Source organism: Chlorocebus sabaeus, chromosome 19, assembly GCF_047675955.1.
Source record: "Chlorocebus sabaeus isolate Y175 chromosome 19, mChlSab1.0.hap1, whole genome shotgun sequence".
Taxonomy (NCBI): Eukaryota; Metazoa; Chordata; class Mammalia; order Primates; family Cercopithecidae; genus Chlorocebus; species Chlorocebus sabaeus.
Genome location: NC_132922.1, coordinates 11,522,414 through 11,539,808, shown reverse-complemented (window position 1 = coordinate 11,539,808; position 17,395 = coordinate 11,522,414). Strand labels below are relative to the sequence as shown.

At 53.1% G+C, this 17,395-nt stretch overlaps 1 protein-coding gene across 4 annotated transcripts in view; it reads left to right on the top strand.

Moving 5' to 3' along the window:
• Nucleotides 1-6,803: 6,803 nt before the first annotated feature.
• Nucleotides 6,804-17,395, top strand: part of SYNGR1 (synaptogyrin 1) — a 33,679-nt gene continuing 23,087 nt past the window's right edge. For 3 of the 4 annotated variants that reach the window (XM_007975830.3, XM_007975829.3, XM_007975831.3), the window contains exon 1: nt 6,804-6,962. In XM_007975830.3, the coding sequence (XP_007974021.1) occupies nt 6,864-6,962 (99 nt within the window). In that variant the 5' untranslated portion in view covers nt 6,804-6,863. The remainder of the gene's footprint in view (nt 6,963-17,395) is intronic. The other variant, XM_007975832.3, reaches the window with a different exon arrangement.

Here is a 17,395-nt window from a genome sequence, read left to right as displayed (position 1 = left end):
ACCCCCCAACCCCAGGACTTTGAGATCCTTTAGGGCAGAGACCATGTGTAATGTCACTGTTGGATCCCAAGGGTCTTCAATGACCTGGCTCAAGTGATGTAGGCTTGCCACCAACTAGATCCTGTGTGTACTCCCTTCATCCCTTCTTTGAAAAAAGAAGGCCGGGCGCGATGGCTCAAGCCTGTAATCCCAGCACTTTGGGAGGCCGAGACGGGCGGATCACGAGGTCAGGAGATCGAGACCATCCTGGCTAACACAGTGAAACCCTGTCTCTACTAAAAAATACAAAAAACTAGCCAGGCAAGGTGGCGGGCGCCTGTAGTCCCAGCTCCTCGGGAGGCTGAGGCAGAAGAATGGCGTAAACCCGGGAGGCGGAGCTTGCAGTGAGCTGAGATCCGGCCACTGCACTCCAGCCTGGGCAACAGAGCGAGACTCCATCTCAAAAAAAAAAAAAAAAGAAAAAGAAAAAAGAATAGGATTGCTGGGTCATATGGCACATTCTTCAGTCAATTGAAACACACTACCAAGCAGCTCTCCAACTAGGTACCACTGGTCAATGTTTATTATTATTATTATTATTAGTTTGTTTTTTTGAGAGGGAGTCTGGCTCTGTCGCCCAGGCTGGCATGCAGTGGTATAATCTCGGCTCACTGCAACCTCCGCCTCCCAGGTTCAAGTGATTCTCTTGCCTCAGCCTCCCAAGTAGCTGGGAGTACAGGTGCACACCACCACACCCAGCTAATTTTTGTATTTTTAGTAGAGACGAGGTTTTGCCATGTTGGCCAGGCAGGTCTGGAACTCCTGACCTCAGGTGATCCGCCCACCTCGGCTTCCCAAAGTGTTGGGATTACAGGCGTGAGCCATTGCGCCCAGCCCTGTTGGTCAATTTTGAAGATTATCATTATGCTGGGACTGGTGGCTTACTCCTCTAGTCCCAGCAATTTGGGAGGCTGAAGAGGGCCAACCCCTTGAGCTCAGGAATTCAAGACCAGCCCTGGCAACATGGCGAGACCCCATCTCTACAAAAAATAGAAATAAAAAAATTAGCTGGGTGTAGTGGCACACACCTGTAGTGCCAGCTACTTGGGAGACAGAGGTGGGAGGATCGCTTGAGCCCAGAAGGTTGAAGCTCCATTGAGCCGTGATCACACTACCGCACTCCAGTCTGGGTGACATTGAGATCCTGTCTGAAAAAGAAAGAAAAGAAAAGAAAAGAAAAGAAAAGAAAAAAAGAAAAGAAAAGAAAAGAAAGAGATTATAATCATGCTGTGGCTTATGCACTCAAATATGGTGAATGCATCTCCCTTCTGTTCAGGCAACTCCAACTTCACATACAGAAAACAGAACTAGCACCTTGGATGCCAAAATAGCCTCAAGAGGGCAGGAGAGAGGGAGCAAAGGCCCACTGCAATTGGGCTGGGGCTGGGAATTGGAACTACCGGGCATGGTGCAGGCAGAGCCGTGTTTGCAAAAGCTTGTCCTGCAAAGACCAGCCTGACTTTCTCCTTTGGTCTCAACGCTAACACAGAACACGTAATTCCAGATGGCAGAGGAGGACGTTTCTACAATTTGCAATGACATAAAGTATATTTATATACTTCGCAATGGTATAAAGTAGAGGTTCATGGGTGAGCCTGAGAACCTATCCACCATTCATAGCTTTGTGTTTCAAAGAAAATGCCTACATACCTTGTTATTCTGTTAAAGAAAAAATTATTCAACGATATGTGTTAAAGCATGATCAGAAAGACTTTACACAAGACCATCATTATAGACACAGGAACCACTGCAATGAAGTCTTGCAATGGGATCGAGAGATTGGGCTTAACTCCAAACATGGACAAGTGTGGGGGCCAATGGACGGAAAATTACTAAGAGGAAGCATCAGCGGTAAGGAGGATACTGGCTAAACTGACCTAACGGGATTCTTGCTGAAGACAAGCCTGGGTAATCAGACATCACCAGGAGTGGAGGATGAGAAACCTGATCAGATATGGAGGTGATCCCACATGGAGGACGAGGGGTTCTTGCTAAACTGACTTAGGAGGGTTCTTTGCTACAACTGGATTTTACAAGAAAGTACATAGGTGGGCTTAACAGAAGATCCAGAAGCCTGACTAAAGTTTGGCAACGCAAAGAATCTTTGTCAGTGCATACCCACCTTGAAAACCAACCGTGACGGTGCGGCTAATAACATTTACTGAGTCCATTTTTTGTATCAGGTACCATTCTAAGCATGTCTTATGCATTCTTCTCATTTAATCTCAGCAATAATCCTCCGAGGCAGGTACTATGCTTATTTCTATTTTCCAGATGAGGGAACAGGCTCAGAAAAGTGAAGCTGTTTGTCCAAGGTTACACAGTCAGTGAGGATAAGGGAAGCCAAGGCTTCCATTGGTCCCCCCCAAAATATCTGAATCTGAAACTCAGGATGCTAAACAGCATGCTTTCTGAGATTTAATGTATTAGTATGATCAAATCTTAGGGGCAGAGGGTTAGGGACAGTCCAATTATTCAGCCATATACCCCTATGGCTAAGACAAAGCCTAATGCAGGGTGGACTTCAAATAAAGGTTTATTGAATTAATAAATGAAGAAGGCTGGGCGTGGTGGCTCACACCTGTAATTCCAGCACACTGGGAGGCCAAGGCAGGCGGATCATGAGGTCAGGAGTTTGAGACCAGTCTGGTCAACATAGTGAAACCCTGTCTCTACTAAAAATACAAAAAATTAGCCAGGTGTGACGGTGTGCACCTGTAATCCCAACTACTCAGGAGGCTGAGGCAGGAGAATCGTGTGAACCCAGGAGACGGAGGTTGCAGTGAGCTGAGATTGTGCCATTGCACTCCAGCCCGGGTGACAGTGTGAGACTCCATCTCAAAAAAAATAATAATAATAAATAAATAAAGGGATATTGTCCCTGAAAGACCAGCCTGAGCAACATAGCGAGACTTCATCTCTACACACACAAAAAAAGTAAGCTCAGTGGCACGAGTCTGTAGTCCCAGCTACTGGGGAAGCTGAGGCAGGAAGATGGCTTGAGCCCCCGGATTCAAGGCTTCAGTGAGCTATGATTGCGTCACTGCACTCCAGCCTGGACAACAGAGCAAGACCCTGTCTCCAAAAAACAAGGTGTAACTTAATGCAGTGAAAATCACCTCTGGTATGGATAGCTCTGCAAGGTTTTTGTTTGTTTGGAGACAGAATCTCCCTCAATCACCCAGGCTGGAGTGCAGTGGCACAATCTCGGCTCACTACAACCTCTGCCTTCCGGTCAGTTCAGGCGATTCTTGTGCCTCAGCCTCCTGAGTAGCTGGAATTATAGGCACACACCACCACGCCTGGCTAATTTTTGTATTTTTTGTAGAGATAGGGTTTCACCATGGTGGTGAGGCTAGTCTCCAACTCCTGGCCTCAAGTGATTTACCTGCCGTGGCCTCCCAAAGTGCTGGGATTACAGGCGTGAGCAACTGCACCTGGCCTATTCTGCAAGTTTTGATAAACAACCTTTTTTTTTTTTTGAGATGGAGTCTTGCTCTGTCGCCAGGCAGGAGTGTAGTGGCCCCATCTTGGCTCACTGCAACCTCTGCCTCCTGGGTTCAAGTGATTCCCCACCTCAGCCTCCCGAGTAGCTGGGACTACAGGCATACACCGCCACGCCCAGCTAATTTTTTTTTTTTTTTTTTTTTTTTTTTTTTGAGACAGAGTCTTACTGTGTCACCTAGGCTGAAATGCAGTGGCTCGATCTCAGCTCACTGCAACCTCCACCTCCCGGGTTCAAGCGATTCTCCTGCCTCAAGCCTCCAGAGTAGCTGAGATTACAGGCACCCGCCACTATGCCCAGCTAATGTATTGTATTTTTAGTGGAGATGGAGTTTCACCATATTGGGCAGGCTGGTCTTGAACTCCTGACCTTGTGATTTGCCTGCCTCGGCCTCCCAAAGTGTTGGGATTACAGGCTTGAGCCACCACGCTCGGCCACTAATTTTTTGTATTTCAGTAGAGATGGGGTTTCACCATGTTAGCCAGGATGGTCTCAATCTCCTGACCTCATGATCAGCCCACCTTGGTCTCCTAAAGTGCTGGGATTACAGGCATGAGCCACCACACCCGGCTGACAAACATTTTTTTATTTTATTAATAAAACATGTTTTATTAATAAAATAAATTGACAATTTTATTAATTGTGTAACCAGTCCCATAAACAAGATGTAGAATGATTCTATTATGCCTCTAAATTTCCCCATGGCTCTTAGTAGTAAATCTCTGCCCACCAATCCCCTGGCAACCACTGATCTTTTTTCTGTCCTTAACAGTTTTGCCTTTGCAAAAATGTCACATAAAGGGAATCCTGCAGTCTCTAGACATTTGAGTCTGGCATCATTCACTTTGCATAATACATTTGAGGGTCACCCATATTGTTGAGTGTATCCACTGTTCGTTGCTTTTTATTCCTGAGTAGTGTTTATTCCTGAGTAGTGTACCACAGTTTGTACCCTCCTCACTTGAGAAGCATTTGGGTTGTTTCCAGGTTTGGGTTATTACAAATAAAACTGCTCCAAATATTTCTGTTCAGGATTGGGCTCGGTGGCTCATGCCTGTAATCCCAACACTTTGGGAGGCCAAGGCAGGCGGATCACCTGAGGTCAGAAGTTCAAGACCAGCCTGGCCAACATGGTGAAATCCTATCTCTATTAAAAATACAAAAATTAGCCAGGCATGGCAGCGGGCACCTGTAATCCCAGTTACTCATGAGGCTGAGGCAGCAGAATCTCTTGAACCCAGGAGGCGGAGGTTTCAGTGAGCCAAGATCGCACCACTGTGCCTCCCGTAGTGCTGGATTAAACTTCTGTACATGGTCTCGATCTCCTGACCTCATGATCCGCCCGTCTCAGCCTCCCAAAGTGCTGGGATTACAGGCATGAGCCACCGTGGATCTTGGGCATCTTTTCATGTGCTGAGTTGCCATGTGTGTATCTTCTTTGGTGAGGTGTATAACTATTCAAATCTTTTGCCCATTTTTTTAAAAGTGGGTCCTCTCCTTATTTTTGAGTTTGAACGTTCTTTATTTGGGATGCAAGTTCTTTAGATCTATGCTTTGCAAATAGTTTCTCCCAGACTATCGTTTGTCTTTTCATACATTCTTTTAATAATGTCTTTTAAAGAGCAGAAGTTCTTAATTTTGATAAAGTCCAGTTTATCAATTGTTTCTTTTATGAATCATGTTTTTCATGTTGTATCTAAGAACTCTTTACTTAACCTAAGGTCATAATGTGCTTTTTTTTTGAAATGGAGTCTCATTCTGTCCCCAGGGCTCACTGCAACTTCCACCTCCTGGGTTCAAGCGATTCTCCTGCCTCAGCCTCCCGAGTAGCTAGGACTACAGGTGTGCGCCGCCATGCCAGGCTCATTTGTGTATTTTTAGTAGAGATGGGGTTTCACCATGTTGGCCAGGATGGTCTTGATCTCTTGACTTCATGATCTGCCCGCCTGAGCCTCCCAAAGTGTTGGGATTACAAGCATGAGCCACCGCACCCGGCCTTCTCTTGTGCTTTCTTCTGAAAGTTTTATATAGTCATAGTAGCCACCTTATAAGTGTGCTGGATTAAATGCAGAAATGTATGTAAAGCCCTTAGAACAAGGCCTGGTAAAGACTAAACAATCAGCTGAGCCTAAGATGGATATTGCCTATGTAATGTTTATAAGGAACACCCTCAGGCCCAGCACACATTTCCTCCACACAGATGTTGTGTCCTGTCATCACAGAATGGCAGGATGCCAGAGAAGCAAAAGCCTCTACCCGTATCCTCATCCAACCTGCTCCTGGAACCAGTGAAGGTAACTGAAGACATAGAGAGGCCACAGAGCTACAGGGCAGCAGGAGAGCCAGCCCTGGAAGGTGGCCCTTCCCCTGCAGGGAGCACTCCTCCATCTAGCCTCTGTTTCCGTGAAACCTGGAGGTCTAGCCCAAGCCGTAATGGGCTGATGGGGACTAGGCTCTGTTTACTGAGCACCTACTGTATGCCAGGCCCTTGGGTAAGGCACTGAATAAGTTAGACAACACCTGGGCCTCGGGAGCTCACGGACTAGCAGAGGAAGAGGCCATGAACAAACGATTGCATAATTAATTGATGGATTCAGGAAAGGGGCAACGTTCTGGGGTAGGAGGGGATGGGGAAGAGGAAGTCTCAGCCGCCGCCTCTGTGCCAGGCCCCTCCAGGCTGGGGGTGGGAGGGTGCGCGGGCACAGGGACACAGATGACGTCATCGTAAGAGGCAGGGGAAACGTGGTCCTGGGAGGTGGGGGCTGCTCTGGAGGGCTCTAAGAGGGTCATTCACTCGTGGTTCATTCATTCATTTGAGAAATACTCATGCGGCGCCTACTGTATACCAAGCACCCCCTAAGAAGGACGAACACGGCTCCTGCCCTCTCATTATGTTTGGGGCCGACAAAGCAGCAGGAAACAGCCAAACAAATCAAGCATGAAGATGGTTTCAGCAGAGTGGACGGCTCGGAGGGGCTGCGACCGGGGCAGGGGACCGGGGATACGGGGCAGGGACACGGCCCGCACTTGCTGCACACGCACCGCCCTCCCCCAACACTTTGCATGCAAAGAGGTCACCGCACTGGCTGCGAGCGCGCCCTGCGCCCCGGGCCGCCGCACGCGCGCCCCCGCGCCCGAGGTCGCGCGCCCGCCCAGCCCCCCGCCCGCGCCCCGCGAGCTGCGCCCGCCGCGCACGACGCCCCCTCGCGGGAGCCCTGGGCCGCGGGCCGAGCGCTCAGGGGAGGGGGCGGGGGCGCCGCGCACGCGCAGGGGCCGGCGGCGCGCGCCGAGCGGGGGGCACCGCGCGGGTGCAGCCACGATGGAAGGGGGTGCGTACGGAGCGGGCAAAGCCGGGGGCGCCTTCGACCCCTATACCCTGGTCCGGCAGCCGCACACCATCCTGCGCGTCGTGTCTTGGGTAAGGACGGACTGGCCGGCGGCTCCGCCAGGCCGGGGTGGGGGTGTGGGCAAGGGCGGCGCGCCCGGACAGACCCGGACCCCACCGGGCCCCCGGCGGCGGCGCGGCGGCGGGCGAGGAGCTGTCCTGCCTGCGGGGCCAGCTGCCGCTGCCCCTCCTTCCTGGGCCCCGGGCGGGCGGGAGCCCTGGCGCTCGCGGGAGACGCCGCTCCCGCTCCCGGAGCCCTGGTTTCCTGGGGCCCCCCGGTTCGTGCGCCCCCCTTCCCGCCCCGATTGCTGTGACCTCCAGGCGGCGGCTATGCAGCTAAAGGCTCGGATTGTGCGCGGCCGCCAGGGCGGACTGGGGACCGCAGGGACGGAGCCAGGGTTTAAGGTGGCCTTTTTGGAGGGTGGATCAGGGCGTGGACCATCTCGCTGGGGTGCACGCCGCGCCTGCGATGGACGTTGGAGGAGGAGAGGGTAGGGGAACCGGGTTCGTATTGCCTAGCCCGGCCCGTGTGGAGCGATGAGTCGGGAGCTGAGTACCTCTTTTCCACCCGGGAACTGCCTCTCCTTCTCGCGTGACCTTGGGAGCCACCCAGGAAATGTTCTCGAGAAATGAGGACTTCAATTCCAAGGTGGGGAGTGTCATCTCCTCTCTCATGCCTCAGTTTCCCAATTTATAGACAAGGTGGGAGGAGCCTTCTTGAGGCCCCCTTGGGCTCTGACATATCATGAACCGGTAACACCCCTCCCACTCAGCATGCACCTGGGTGCCCAAGGCGGGTGTCTGGGAGAAAGGTCTGCTCCCACAGTGAAGAGGCCAGGGTGGCCTCCAGCCCAGCTGAGGGGCAGTGTCCTCAGTGCGGAGGGCTGAGTGGGACTCTTGTTCAGTCGGGTGGTCAGGGGGAGGCTGGGTCAGAGACAGTGAGCACAGAGGGAGGAGTTCAGGTGCCTTGAGTGTCACCCCATGGAAAGAAGCCCTGCTGGGGTCTGAAGAGGGGGTTCCTGGGGCTCCCTGGGGTTGGCTGGCTGTAACCCAGAAACCCCCACTCTAGGTTCTGGCCTCTCCAGGCCTGGGGCCCATTCTTGGTGGGCTCAGACTAGAAGGGCTTGGACTGGGAATGCTGGGCAGGGGCACTGTCAGGGACCCCAGGGGCTACCCCAAGGCCAACTGTGACCTCAGGGTGCTCCAGCTCCCTCGTTTCCTTGGTTTTCAGGGTCTGGTTGGTAGGATGGCTTGGGTATGTATCCCTGGCCTGCCAAGGATGACCCCATTTAAAGCCTTTTCTTCTCAAATGCCATCAGATGGGAGCTCTTTGAGGGCAGGAAAGCCTAATTCCTTTAGCCTTTATGTCAGCACCTGCACAGAACCCGGCACCCCAGCACATCTGCGAGTGTTTGTGCCTCTGAATTCATTCATCTGTGCCAGTCTCCTGCTCCCCAGATGCCCTGACAGACTCTTGGCAAAGGTGGGAGCCCTGGGGGGCACCTGCCGGATCAGGCGGGTGGGCTGTGTTCACTGCTTCAGTCTGCCTGCCCCTGGGCCTCTGGCCTGGAAGGGCGAAGCCACTGGCTTTGTGAGGGGGCGTGGACATTCTGTCTGTTTGGGTCATTTCTGCCTGTGATGCCTTCATTTAGCAAAGCTTTATTGAATCTGCTGGGCCCTGACGGAAGGCAGCGTGACTCAGAAGCAGCCCTTGTTCTCAGGAAGCCACAGTCACACTGGGGAGTGAGCCAGGTGCCCCTAGGCAGAGGCCACAAGAGCCAGGAGAGGGGTCTCCCTGCTGTGGAATCAAATTTCATGGTGAAGGTGATGTCAGATTGGGCCTGGTGGGATTTACACGTGTGCACATCCAGGGGCGAGGATGTGGAAAGCAGGAGGAAGGATCAGCCCCTCTGAGCATCCATGGGGTGCAAGACCACACATAGCCACCCAGCTGGTTCCCCAACACTAGAGGAAGCTGAGGCTCAGCAAGGCCAAGTGCCTGGCCCAAGGTCCCTAAGCATGTAAGTGGCAGACGAGCATTTGAGCCTAGGTCTTCCTGTCTCCAAAGCATAGTTCTCCCCCTGGGACAGGGAAGAGTCCAGAATCCTGGAGTGTCAGGACTGGAAAGGACACAAAGGTCACCTGGGCCAACCAATGCTCAAACAACGCCGCAACCTCCCAGCCCCGCTCACACACATGGATACAAGGCGCTCACTACTTTTGTCGGACCAAGAGGTGTCTGATATAGGCTGATTGACACCTTTAAAAGTAGCTTTTTTTCCTGATCAAAGTAACACCTGCCAATTATTGGAAAGTATAAAATTCACGTGTGATGGTTGCATGGTAGGAATGTACTTAACACCACTGAAATGGTGAAGATGGCAAATTGTATGTTATGTGTATTTTCCCACAACAGAAAAAGTTTGGTGGGGCGTGGTAATCATGTGATACCACCACTTAGGGAGAGCTGCAGTGAATATGGGGCTGTTTCCTTCTGGTCTTTTCGAAACTGTGTGGTGTGCTGAGCCATTTAAACACATCAGGAGCTGCGGGGGATGCAGCTGGTGCCTGCTCTTGGGCCTCACAACACAGGGCAGAGCAAGTGAAGACTGACCTCCAGGACTAGGGTGACCCGTTTATCCTGGTGTGCTGGAACTTCCTGCCTTTAGCATTCTGAGAGGCCCTCAATCCAGACAAACAGGGACAATTAGTCACCCTGTCCAGGACTCCTGGACAACCCAGACCTCTACCACAGCGCTGGAGGGGCCCTACCAGTATGTGCATGAGGACCTGTGATTTTTTTTTTTTTTTCTTTTTTTGAGACGGAGTCTTGCTCTGTCCTCCAGGCTGGAGTGCAATGGTTTGATCTCGGCTCATTGCAACCTCTGCCTCCCAGGTTCAGGCAACTCTCCTGCCTCGGCCTCCCAAGTAGGTGGGATTACAGGCACACACCACCACGCCCAGCTAATTTTTATATTTTTAGTAGAGATGGGGTTTCACCATGTTGGCCAGGCTAGTTTCGAACTCCTGACCTCAGGTGATCCACCCGCCTTGGCCTCCCAACATGCTGGAATTATAGGCGTGAGCCACCACACCCTGCCTAGACCTGGGATTTTTGTAAAATTTGTAAGAGAAAGATTTTTTTTTTTTTTCTGCTGCTTTTCCAAAAGAGGGCCTCCAAATCATGTAAGCTTCAGGGCCTCACCAACCTGGACCTAACCTGGAACCCAAGCCCTCCCAGTCCCTGGGTCAGCCTGCGCAGAAGCAGGGCCTCCGGGACCTGGCTTGTCTCTTTTTAATTTTTTTAGAGACAGGATCTTGCTGTGTTGCCCAGGCTGGTCTCAGACTCCTGGGCTCAAGTGATCCTCCCACCTCAGCCTTCTGAGTAGCTGGGATGACGAGGCGTGGCGTGGGCCACTGCATCCGGCATGGCTTGTCTCTCGACTAAGGCTTTCTCACCTCTTGGTGTCATCGCCCCGGTGGCAGATCAGCTGCCACTCCTGGCACCCCCAGGCCACAGCTGTGACCTTCAGTAAGCGTCCCCTCCCCACCCTCTGTGCCTCAGTCTTCCCACCCGAACTGGTCTGGGCTGGGGCAGAAGTGCCTGATCTGTTTCGCTGTGACTACAGCCTGTCAGTGACTCATTTCTTTGTTCTAAAGCCAGATGGGAAAAAAAGGAGTTACAGCAAGGAGCTAAACTGATTTAATAGGAAGGACCACCTTTTATTTGGAGTTTATATTCTTTTTTGCAGGGGGCTAAAATGGACTATAGGGAATGAATGTCAGTGCTGGTAGATGAGTTTTTTGTTTTTGTTTATGTTTTTCTTTTGAGATGGAGTCTTTCTCTGTCGCCTAGGCTTTGGCTCACTGCAACCTCTGCCTCCTGGTTTCAAGTGATTCTCCTGCCTCAGTCTCCTGAGTAGCTGCAATTACAGGCACCTGCCACCATGCCCAGCTACTTTTTTTATTTTTAGTAGAGACAGGGTTTCACCCTCTTGGCCAGGCTGGTCTCAAACTCCTGACCTAGTGATCCACCCGCCTCGGCCTCCCGAAGTGCTGGGATTCCAGGCAGGAGCCGCCGCGCCCAGTCGATGTTTCTTTAGTTCTCCATTTTGACAAAATGAAAATGATAAAATGTTTGAAATGTTGCCATTTTCAGGGTTCATTTTTTAAGGGCTTTGGCTGTAATACCACATGGTTCTGTAAGTGGAGTGGGTATCTTCCCCCCCATTTTACAGATGACAGAATTAAGGCTTAGCCTGGAGAAGTGACTTGTGCTAGCTCAAGGCCTGGGCTTGTCAGAGCCTTGGTTTGAATGTGGAACCATTTCAACGGGTTCCACGTTCTGTGTACTCCCTGTGGCTTCCCTGCCTGGATCTCCATGACACCAAGGGGTGGCCTGAGGGAGGTGGCTTTGTACCCCTGGTTTTATCCACCCCCCCACCCCACCCCCCATCATCTCAAGTGAACACTGAATAAAAAAAGCTGAACTTGGCCAGGTGAGGTGCCTTACGCTTATAATCCCAGCACTTTGGGAGGCCAAGGTGGGCGGACCACTTGAGGTGGAGAGAGGGGCTATGAGCAGATCAAGGGTATTTCGGAAGCTCATGTAGAAGCTTGGTTTGGAGAGGGCTCTGTGGCTGGAAATGTATGGTCACATCCAGCCTGTCCTCTCCCAGTACCGGGCACAGCCCTGTCACCTAGACAGGAAGGTGGACCCATGGCCCTCATTTGGCATTTATTGCTGACCCCCCTGCAGTGTTTCTCGCCTCTTCACCTCCTGTGGCCGGCTCCTCTGCTGCTGCTTCTCTCTCAGGTCTAGGACAGGGTCAGCTGCAAGGAGACCCCCAGGAGGTGATAGATTTCTGCTGTGTCTTGGACACTTCCTCATGTCCAGGGACAGCCCAGGGGCAGCCTAGAGAGCCTGAGAAAGCCTGGGGCATCAGGGGCAGGGCCATCAGAGTGGGACCTTGGAAAATCCCTACCTCTTTCAGCCTCAGTTGCCTCACCTGTAACATGGGATTGAAGGGCCTGGGTTTGGGGAGGCTGCGAGGGCTTATGAAAATTCTAATTTTGGCTGGGTGCAGTGGCTCATGCCTGTAATCCCAGCAGTTTGGGAGGTGGAGGCAGGTGGATCACCTGAGGTCAGGAGTTCAAGACCAGCCTGGCCAACATGGTGAAACCCTGTCTCTACTAAAAATACAAAAAATTAGCCAGGCGTGGTGGCGGGCGCCTGTAGTCCTAGCTACTTGGGAGGCTGAGGCACGAGAGTCACTTAAGCCCTAGAGGCAGAAGTTGCAGTGAGCTGAGAACATGCCATTGCACTCCAGCCTGGGCTAAAAGAGTGAAACTCCATTTCAAAATAAATAAATAAATAAAAATAAAGGAAAAGAAAATGCAAGTTTTTTTGGTTTGTGTTTTTTTTCTTCAGATTGGAGGGCAGTGGCACAATCTTAGCTCACTGCAGCCTCTGCTTCCCAAGTTCAAGCAATTCTCCTGCCTCAGACTCCAGGGTAGATGGGATTACAGGCGTGTGCCACTGTACTGGACTAATTTTTGTATTTTTAGTAGAGACAGGGTTTCATCATGCTGGCCAGGCTGGTCTTGAACTCCCGACCTCAAGTGTTCTGCCCGCCCCAGCCTCCCAAAGTGCTGGGATTACAGGTGTGAGCCACCTCACCCGGCCTGAACGCAAGTTTAAAAGGCCTGCCGTACATCTGCTGTGGTGGGTTTTGTTATCCCCTCCTTAGATGAGAAGCTGAGGCCCAGAGAGGTTAACTGGAGTCGCTGGGATGGGAACCCATAGCCCCTGCTCCAGGGAGTCCCCAGCCATGTGGGGAGTCCCACATGAGCAGCGCGTGCAAAGCTGTTGGGCGGGTCTGAGCCCCAGAGAGAAAAAACAGAGGCTGGGAGAGGAAGGGAAGAGAGGAGGAGAAGCCAGGAGCGGGAGGGAGGGAGGAAGGGAGAGGCAGATGGCAGGGCTGTTGGAAGGAGCCACACTTGGCACCCAGACCGGAAGAACCAGCTGTCAGGTGGGAGGGGAGGCAGAGCAGGCGCTGGGGAGTGCCTTGGCCTGGAGACCTGAGGCTGCGTTCTGCACCCTGTCTGCCTGTGATTGGCCGTGTGACCGGAGCGAGAGGCCGATGCTGTCCTGGCCTGAGTTTCCCCATCTGTCAAATGGGAAGAGGATAGTTGGATTGCTCTGGTGGTTCCCAACCTTTCCACCCTTGAAGAACCTCAGTCTTGCTCCTAGTGGACTCCAGGTTGGGAACTTTGGATCGGTCAGTCTTTAGAGAAGTGATGTTGGGGCCAGGCGTGGTGGCTCAAGCTTGTAATCCCAGCACTTTGGGAGGCCGAGGCGGTTGACTCACTTGACATTAGGAGTTTGAGACCAGCCCGGCCAACGTGGTGAAACCCTGCCTTTACTAAAAATACAAAAATTAGCCGGGTGTGGTGGTGCCTAGGATTATGCTTGTAATCCTAGCTACTCGGGAGACTGAGGCACGAGAATCACTTGAACCGCGAGGTGGAGGTTGCAGTGAGCCGAGATCCTGCCACTGCTTTCCAGTCAGAGCAACAGAGTGAGACTCTGTTTCAAAAAAAAAAAAAAAAAAGTGATGTTTGGAGCCATCCCCTCATGCTTTGCGGGGGCCTGCAGCAGAGGGGAGCCTGGGCCCCAGGTCTATCCATGGGAGCAGAGCAGACGGCGTCAGCTGGAGCCTGGAAGGGCAGTCATGCCCTGTGTTTCGGGAGAACCTTCCCTTCCAGGGATGGAGATTTGCTCCGCTCTCTGCTGCTGATGGAGCAGGGGCCAGGTGAAGGGGACTGGGAGGGAGGGGCGACTGTGTAGCTGGGACAGCCCCAAGCTGTCCGACCCAAGCTGCAATCATGCAGGAACTTTAACAAGCTGGGGCTCCTCCAGTACCTCACAGTCCAGGGGGCAAGAGTTCCTGAGCCTTCAGCCCCTTCCAGAATGTCCCTGACACCTTTTGTAAATTGCACTGTTACCTGGCCTCCCCCAGACCCTGCTTCCTGCAGCCTGCTCAGTGGGGGCCGCTTTATCCCTCAGACCCTCCCTCGCTGGGCCTAGAGGTCGAGGGTCCTTCTGGTTCCTGAGGCCACTTCCAGGCCATTGTCCCCCAGCTTTGAATCTCACACCAACACTGGGTCGCCCACTCCCCTTCATGATGAGCCGGCTCCAGGCCACTTTGCCCGTTCTTCAAAGATGCCTACCCAGGTCGGGCACGGTGGCTCACGCCTGTAATCCCAGCACTTTGGGAGGCCGAGGCGGGCGGATCACGAGGTCAGGAGATCGAGACCATCCTGGCTAATACAGTGAAGCCCTGTCTCTACCAAAAAAATAATAATAATAATACAAAAAAACTAGCCGGGCGTGGCAGCGGGCGCCTGTAATCCCAGCTACCCGGGAGGCTGAGGCAGGAGAATGGCGTGAACCCGGGAGGTAGAGCTTGCAGTGAGCCAAGATCGCACCACTGCACTCCAGCTTGGGCGACAAAGCAAGACTCCGTTTCAAAAAAAGTAAAATAAAATAAAATAAAAATAAAAAGATGCCCACCCTGGCTTGGTGTCAGCCCTCTCCAGCACTACTCCTGCTCCAGTCCTGGTCATTGGAGTGTTTATTTCTGTGACCCTTCCCATACCCTTGCCTCCTCTCCCCGCGTGGTCTTGTCCACCAGCCTCAGCCACTGTCACAAGCTGGACCCTAGCTAGGCCTGGCCCTGCTTTCCCAGTAGCCTCTCGCACTTCCTGATCCTTCTTCCAGGCGTCTCCTCCAACCTTCCTACCTTTCCACCTTCCTCTCCCTCCCCTGATCCTAGGTCCTTGGGCCTGGGGCCTCTGAACCCGCTGATCTTCCCCTGTGCACTGGCCCTCACCACCCCTTGGTCCCTGCTGTCCCCCTTCCCACCTCCCGGTGGCCACGTGCTGCAGCTCCAGCCCTTCTGTGCCTCACACTCACCTGGCCCAGCTCTGGTGAAATTCGGTCCTAGGCGTCTTCACACCTGCCCACCTCCTCCTAGACTATCTCCCCTGTTCTGGTGGCCCAGGCCAGCCTGGCTGCAGCCTAGTGAGCCTGTTTCTCTCACCTACTCGTGGACACACGTCCATCAATTCTCTCTCCCTCTTTCTCTCCTCCACCCTCAGTTTCGCCCTCTCTACTCTTGGCTCTTCCGCATCAGCTTGCAAATGTGCGTGATTCCCCATCTCAGGAAGACACTCCCTCACCCATTTCTCTGGTCCTTCAGAAGAGTTGTCACCGTCTCCAGGGTTTCTTCTGCAGTCTCCCACACGTGCTCCCCACGGGCTCTCTCTCCCCTCCTCGCCATCTTCCCAGGCTCATTCCTGACCTTCACATTGCCAATCTCACGGCCGACTGTTATTGATGGATCTCTCAGCAGCCTCTGGCAGCTGTGAGGGATTTATGCATCCTCCCTGGAATCCAAACAGCCGCAGAATGTGGACACCCTCACCCCGCTTGTCCTCTCTTTAATATACATGCTGAGCACGGGCCGGATGAGGTGCCTGGTCTGCAGGGACGGCTGACAGTCTAGTGGAGGGAAGTGTGACCGAAACCTGTTAAAATATGGAGATGAGCACAGATCCTTAGAGAGGGACAGGCAGGTGACACCAGCATTGAGTCAGCGTTGAGAGGGCAGGAGCCAGCCAGGCAGAGAAGGGGGAAGGAGGAATAGCGAGGGCAAAGGCTGAAAGGCCTGGCAGAGCAGAGACAAACAAGGCCGTCGCCCCTGCTGGGGGATATGCTTGGAGGGCAAGGACTGCATCTGTCATAGCCCCAGGGCTACGTTGGTTCCAGGCATCTCCTAAGGGCCCCACCTATGAATGGATGAGGCAGGAACTGCACTGATCAGTCTTCCTCGTAGCCACTGTTCTCCTTCAGGTGTCCCAACTGGCCTTTAGGGCCCTGCCTCCCCGTGAAGCCTTCCTGGATTCTCCCAAGCTTGCGCTCCCCTCCCTGCTTCCCTTGGGCTCTGTGGGGATGACTGACAGAAATCTCAAAACAGGGAGCTTTCCCCTTCTGTGCCTTTCTTCACTGGAAGGTGAGGCAGGGCCTGGGACCAGATTATTTCCCTGATGACCTGGAATTTGCACAGCAGGAGAGAAACCAAACATCAGGCATGCAGGGACTGGCAGGGTGGAGGCAGGCACTGGGATGAGGAAAAGCAGACAGAACTGGATGGGTTAACCCTGCCCTTTTTCTTTTTCTTTTCTTTCTTTTTTTTTTTTTTTTTGAGACAAAGTCTTACTCTGTCGACCAGGCTGGAGTACCGTGGCACGATCCCAGCTCACTGAAACCTCCACCTCCTGGGTTCAACCGATTCTCCTGCCTCAGCCTCCCAAGTAGCTGAGATTACAGGCATCTACCACTATGCCTGGCTAATTTTTTTTTTTTGTATTTTTAGTAGAGATGAGGTCTCACCATGTTGGCCAGGCTTATCTCGAACTCCTGACCTCAAGTCATCCACCCGTCTCTGCCTCCCAAAGTGCTGGGATTACAGGCATGAGCCACCACGCCTGGCCAACCCTGCACTTCTTACCAACTGAGAGACCTCACAGAGCCTCAGTGGCCACATCTATAAAATGGGTACAACAGTGCCTACCCCAGAAGTCCTGGGGCATGTAAATGAGGTCTAGCCCTGAAGGGCTCTGCAGTGTTTGGTTGGCATTTACACCCCTTTCCAGGTGGTGATGTTGCTCCCCTCTCCCACCTCTTCTATGCCTCTGAAAGGGCAGAGGTGATAAGACGTGGGGTGAAGAAGGCCCTGGGGGGTACAGGATTATGGGGATGGCGGTCCAGCTACTTCTGCCACTGATAGTAAGGCCCTGGGCCAGTCAAGCGAGCCCTCTCTGGGTCTTCATTTCCTCCTTTCTCTCCTTTTTGTTTTTTTTTTGTAGAGATGAGGTCTCACGATGTTCCCTAGGCTGGTCTCAAACTCCTGGGTTCAAGTGATCCTCCTGCCTCTGCCTCCTGCATAGCTGGGATTACAGTCATGAGCCACCGTGCCCAGCCAATTTCCCCCTTTTTCATGAGGCTCTAAGGGCCCCTTGAGGTTACTCAGCCAGAGGAGAGGAACATGGGGCATTCTGGAAAGAGGGAGGGCCGGGCAGATCACCCAGGCCCAGCCTCAGCACCGTGGGGAGGCTGGGGTCTTCTCACCCAGGCCCTGCCCAGCAGAGCCCACTCCACCCCCACCGTCCAGCACTCCGAGGGGACGGCTTGCAGAGATTATGCCTAATCCCCAGCGGGTCACTTCCAAGGCTGCACAACCCGGTGTGAGGCAGGGGTGGAGGAGGGGCCCGGAGCCCCACCTGCCCCACCCCCACCTATTCCCCCGGGCGAGGCTCTTCAGGAAACCAAGGGGCTGCTCAACACCCATCATGTGTCCATGCGGCTTCAGCCGTTTTCCTCACATGACCCTGGGGGGAGG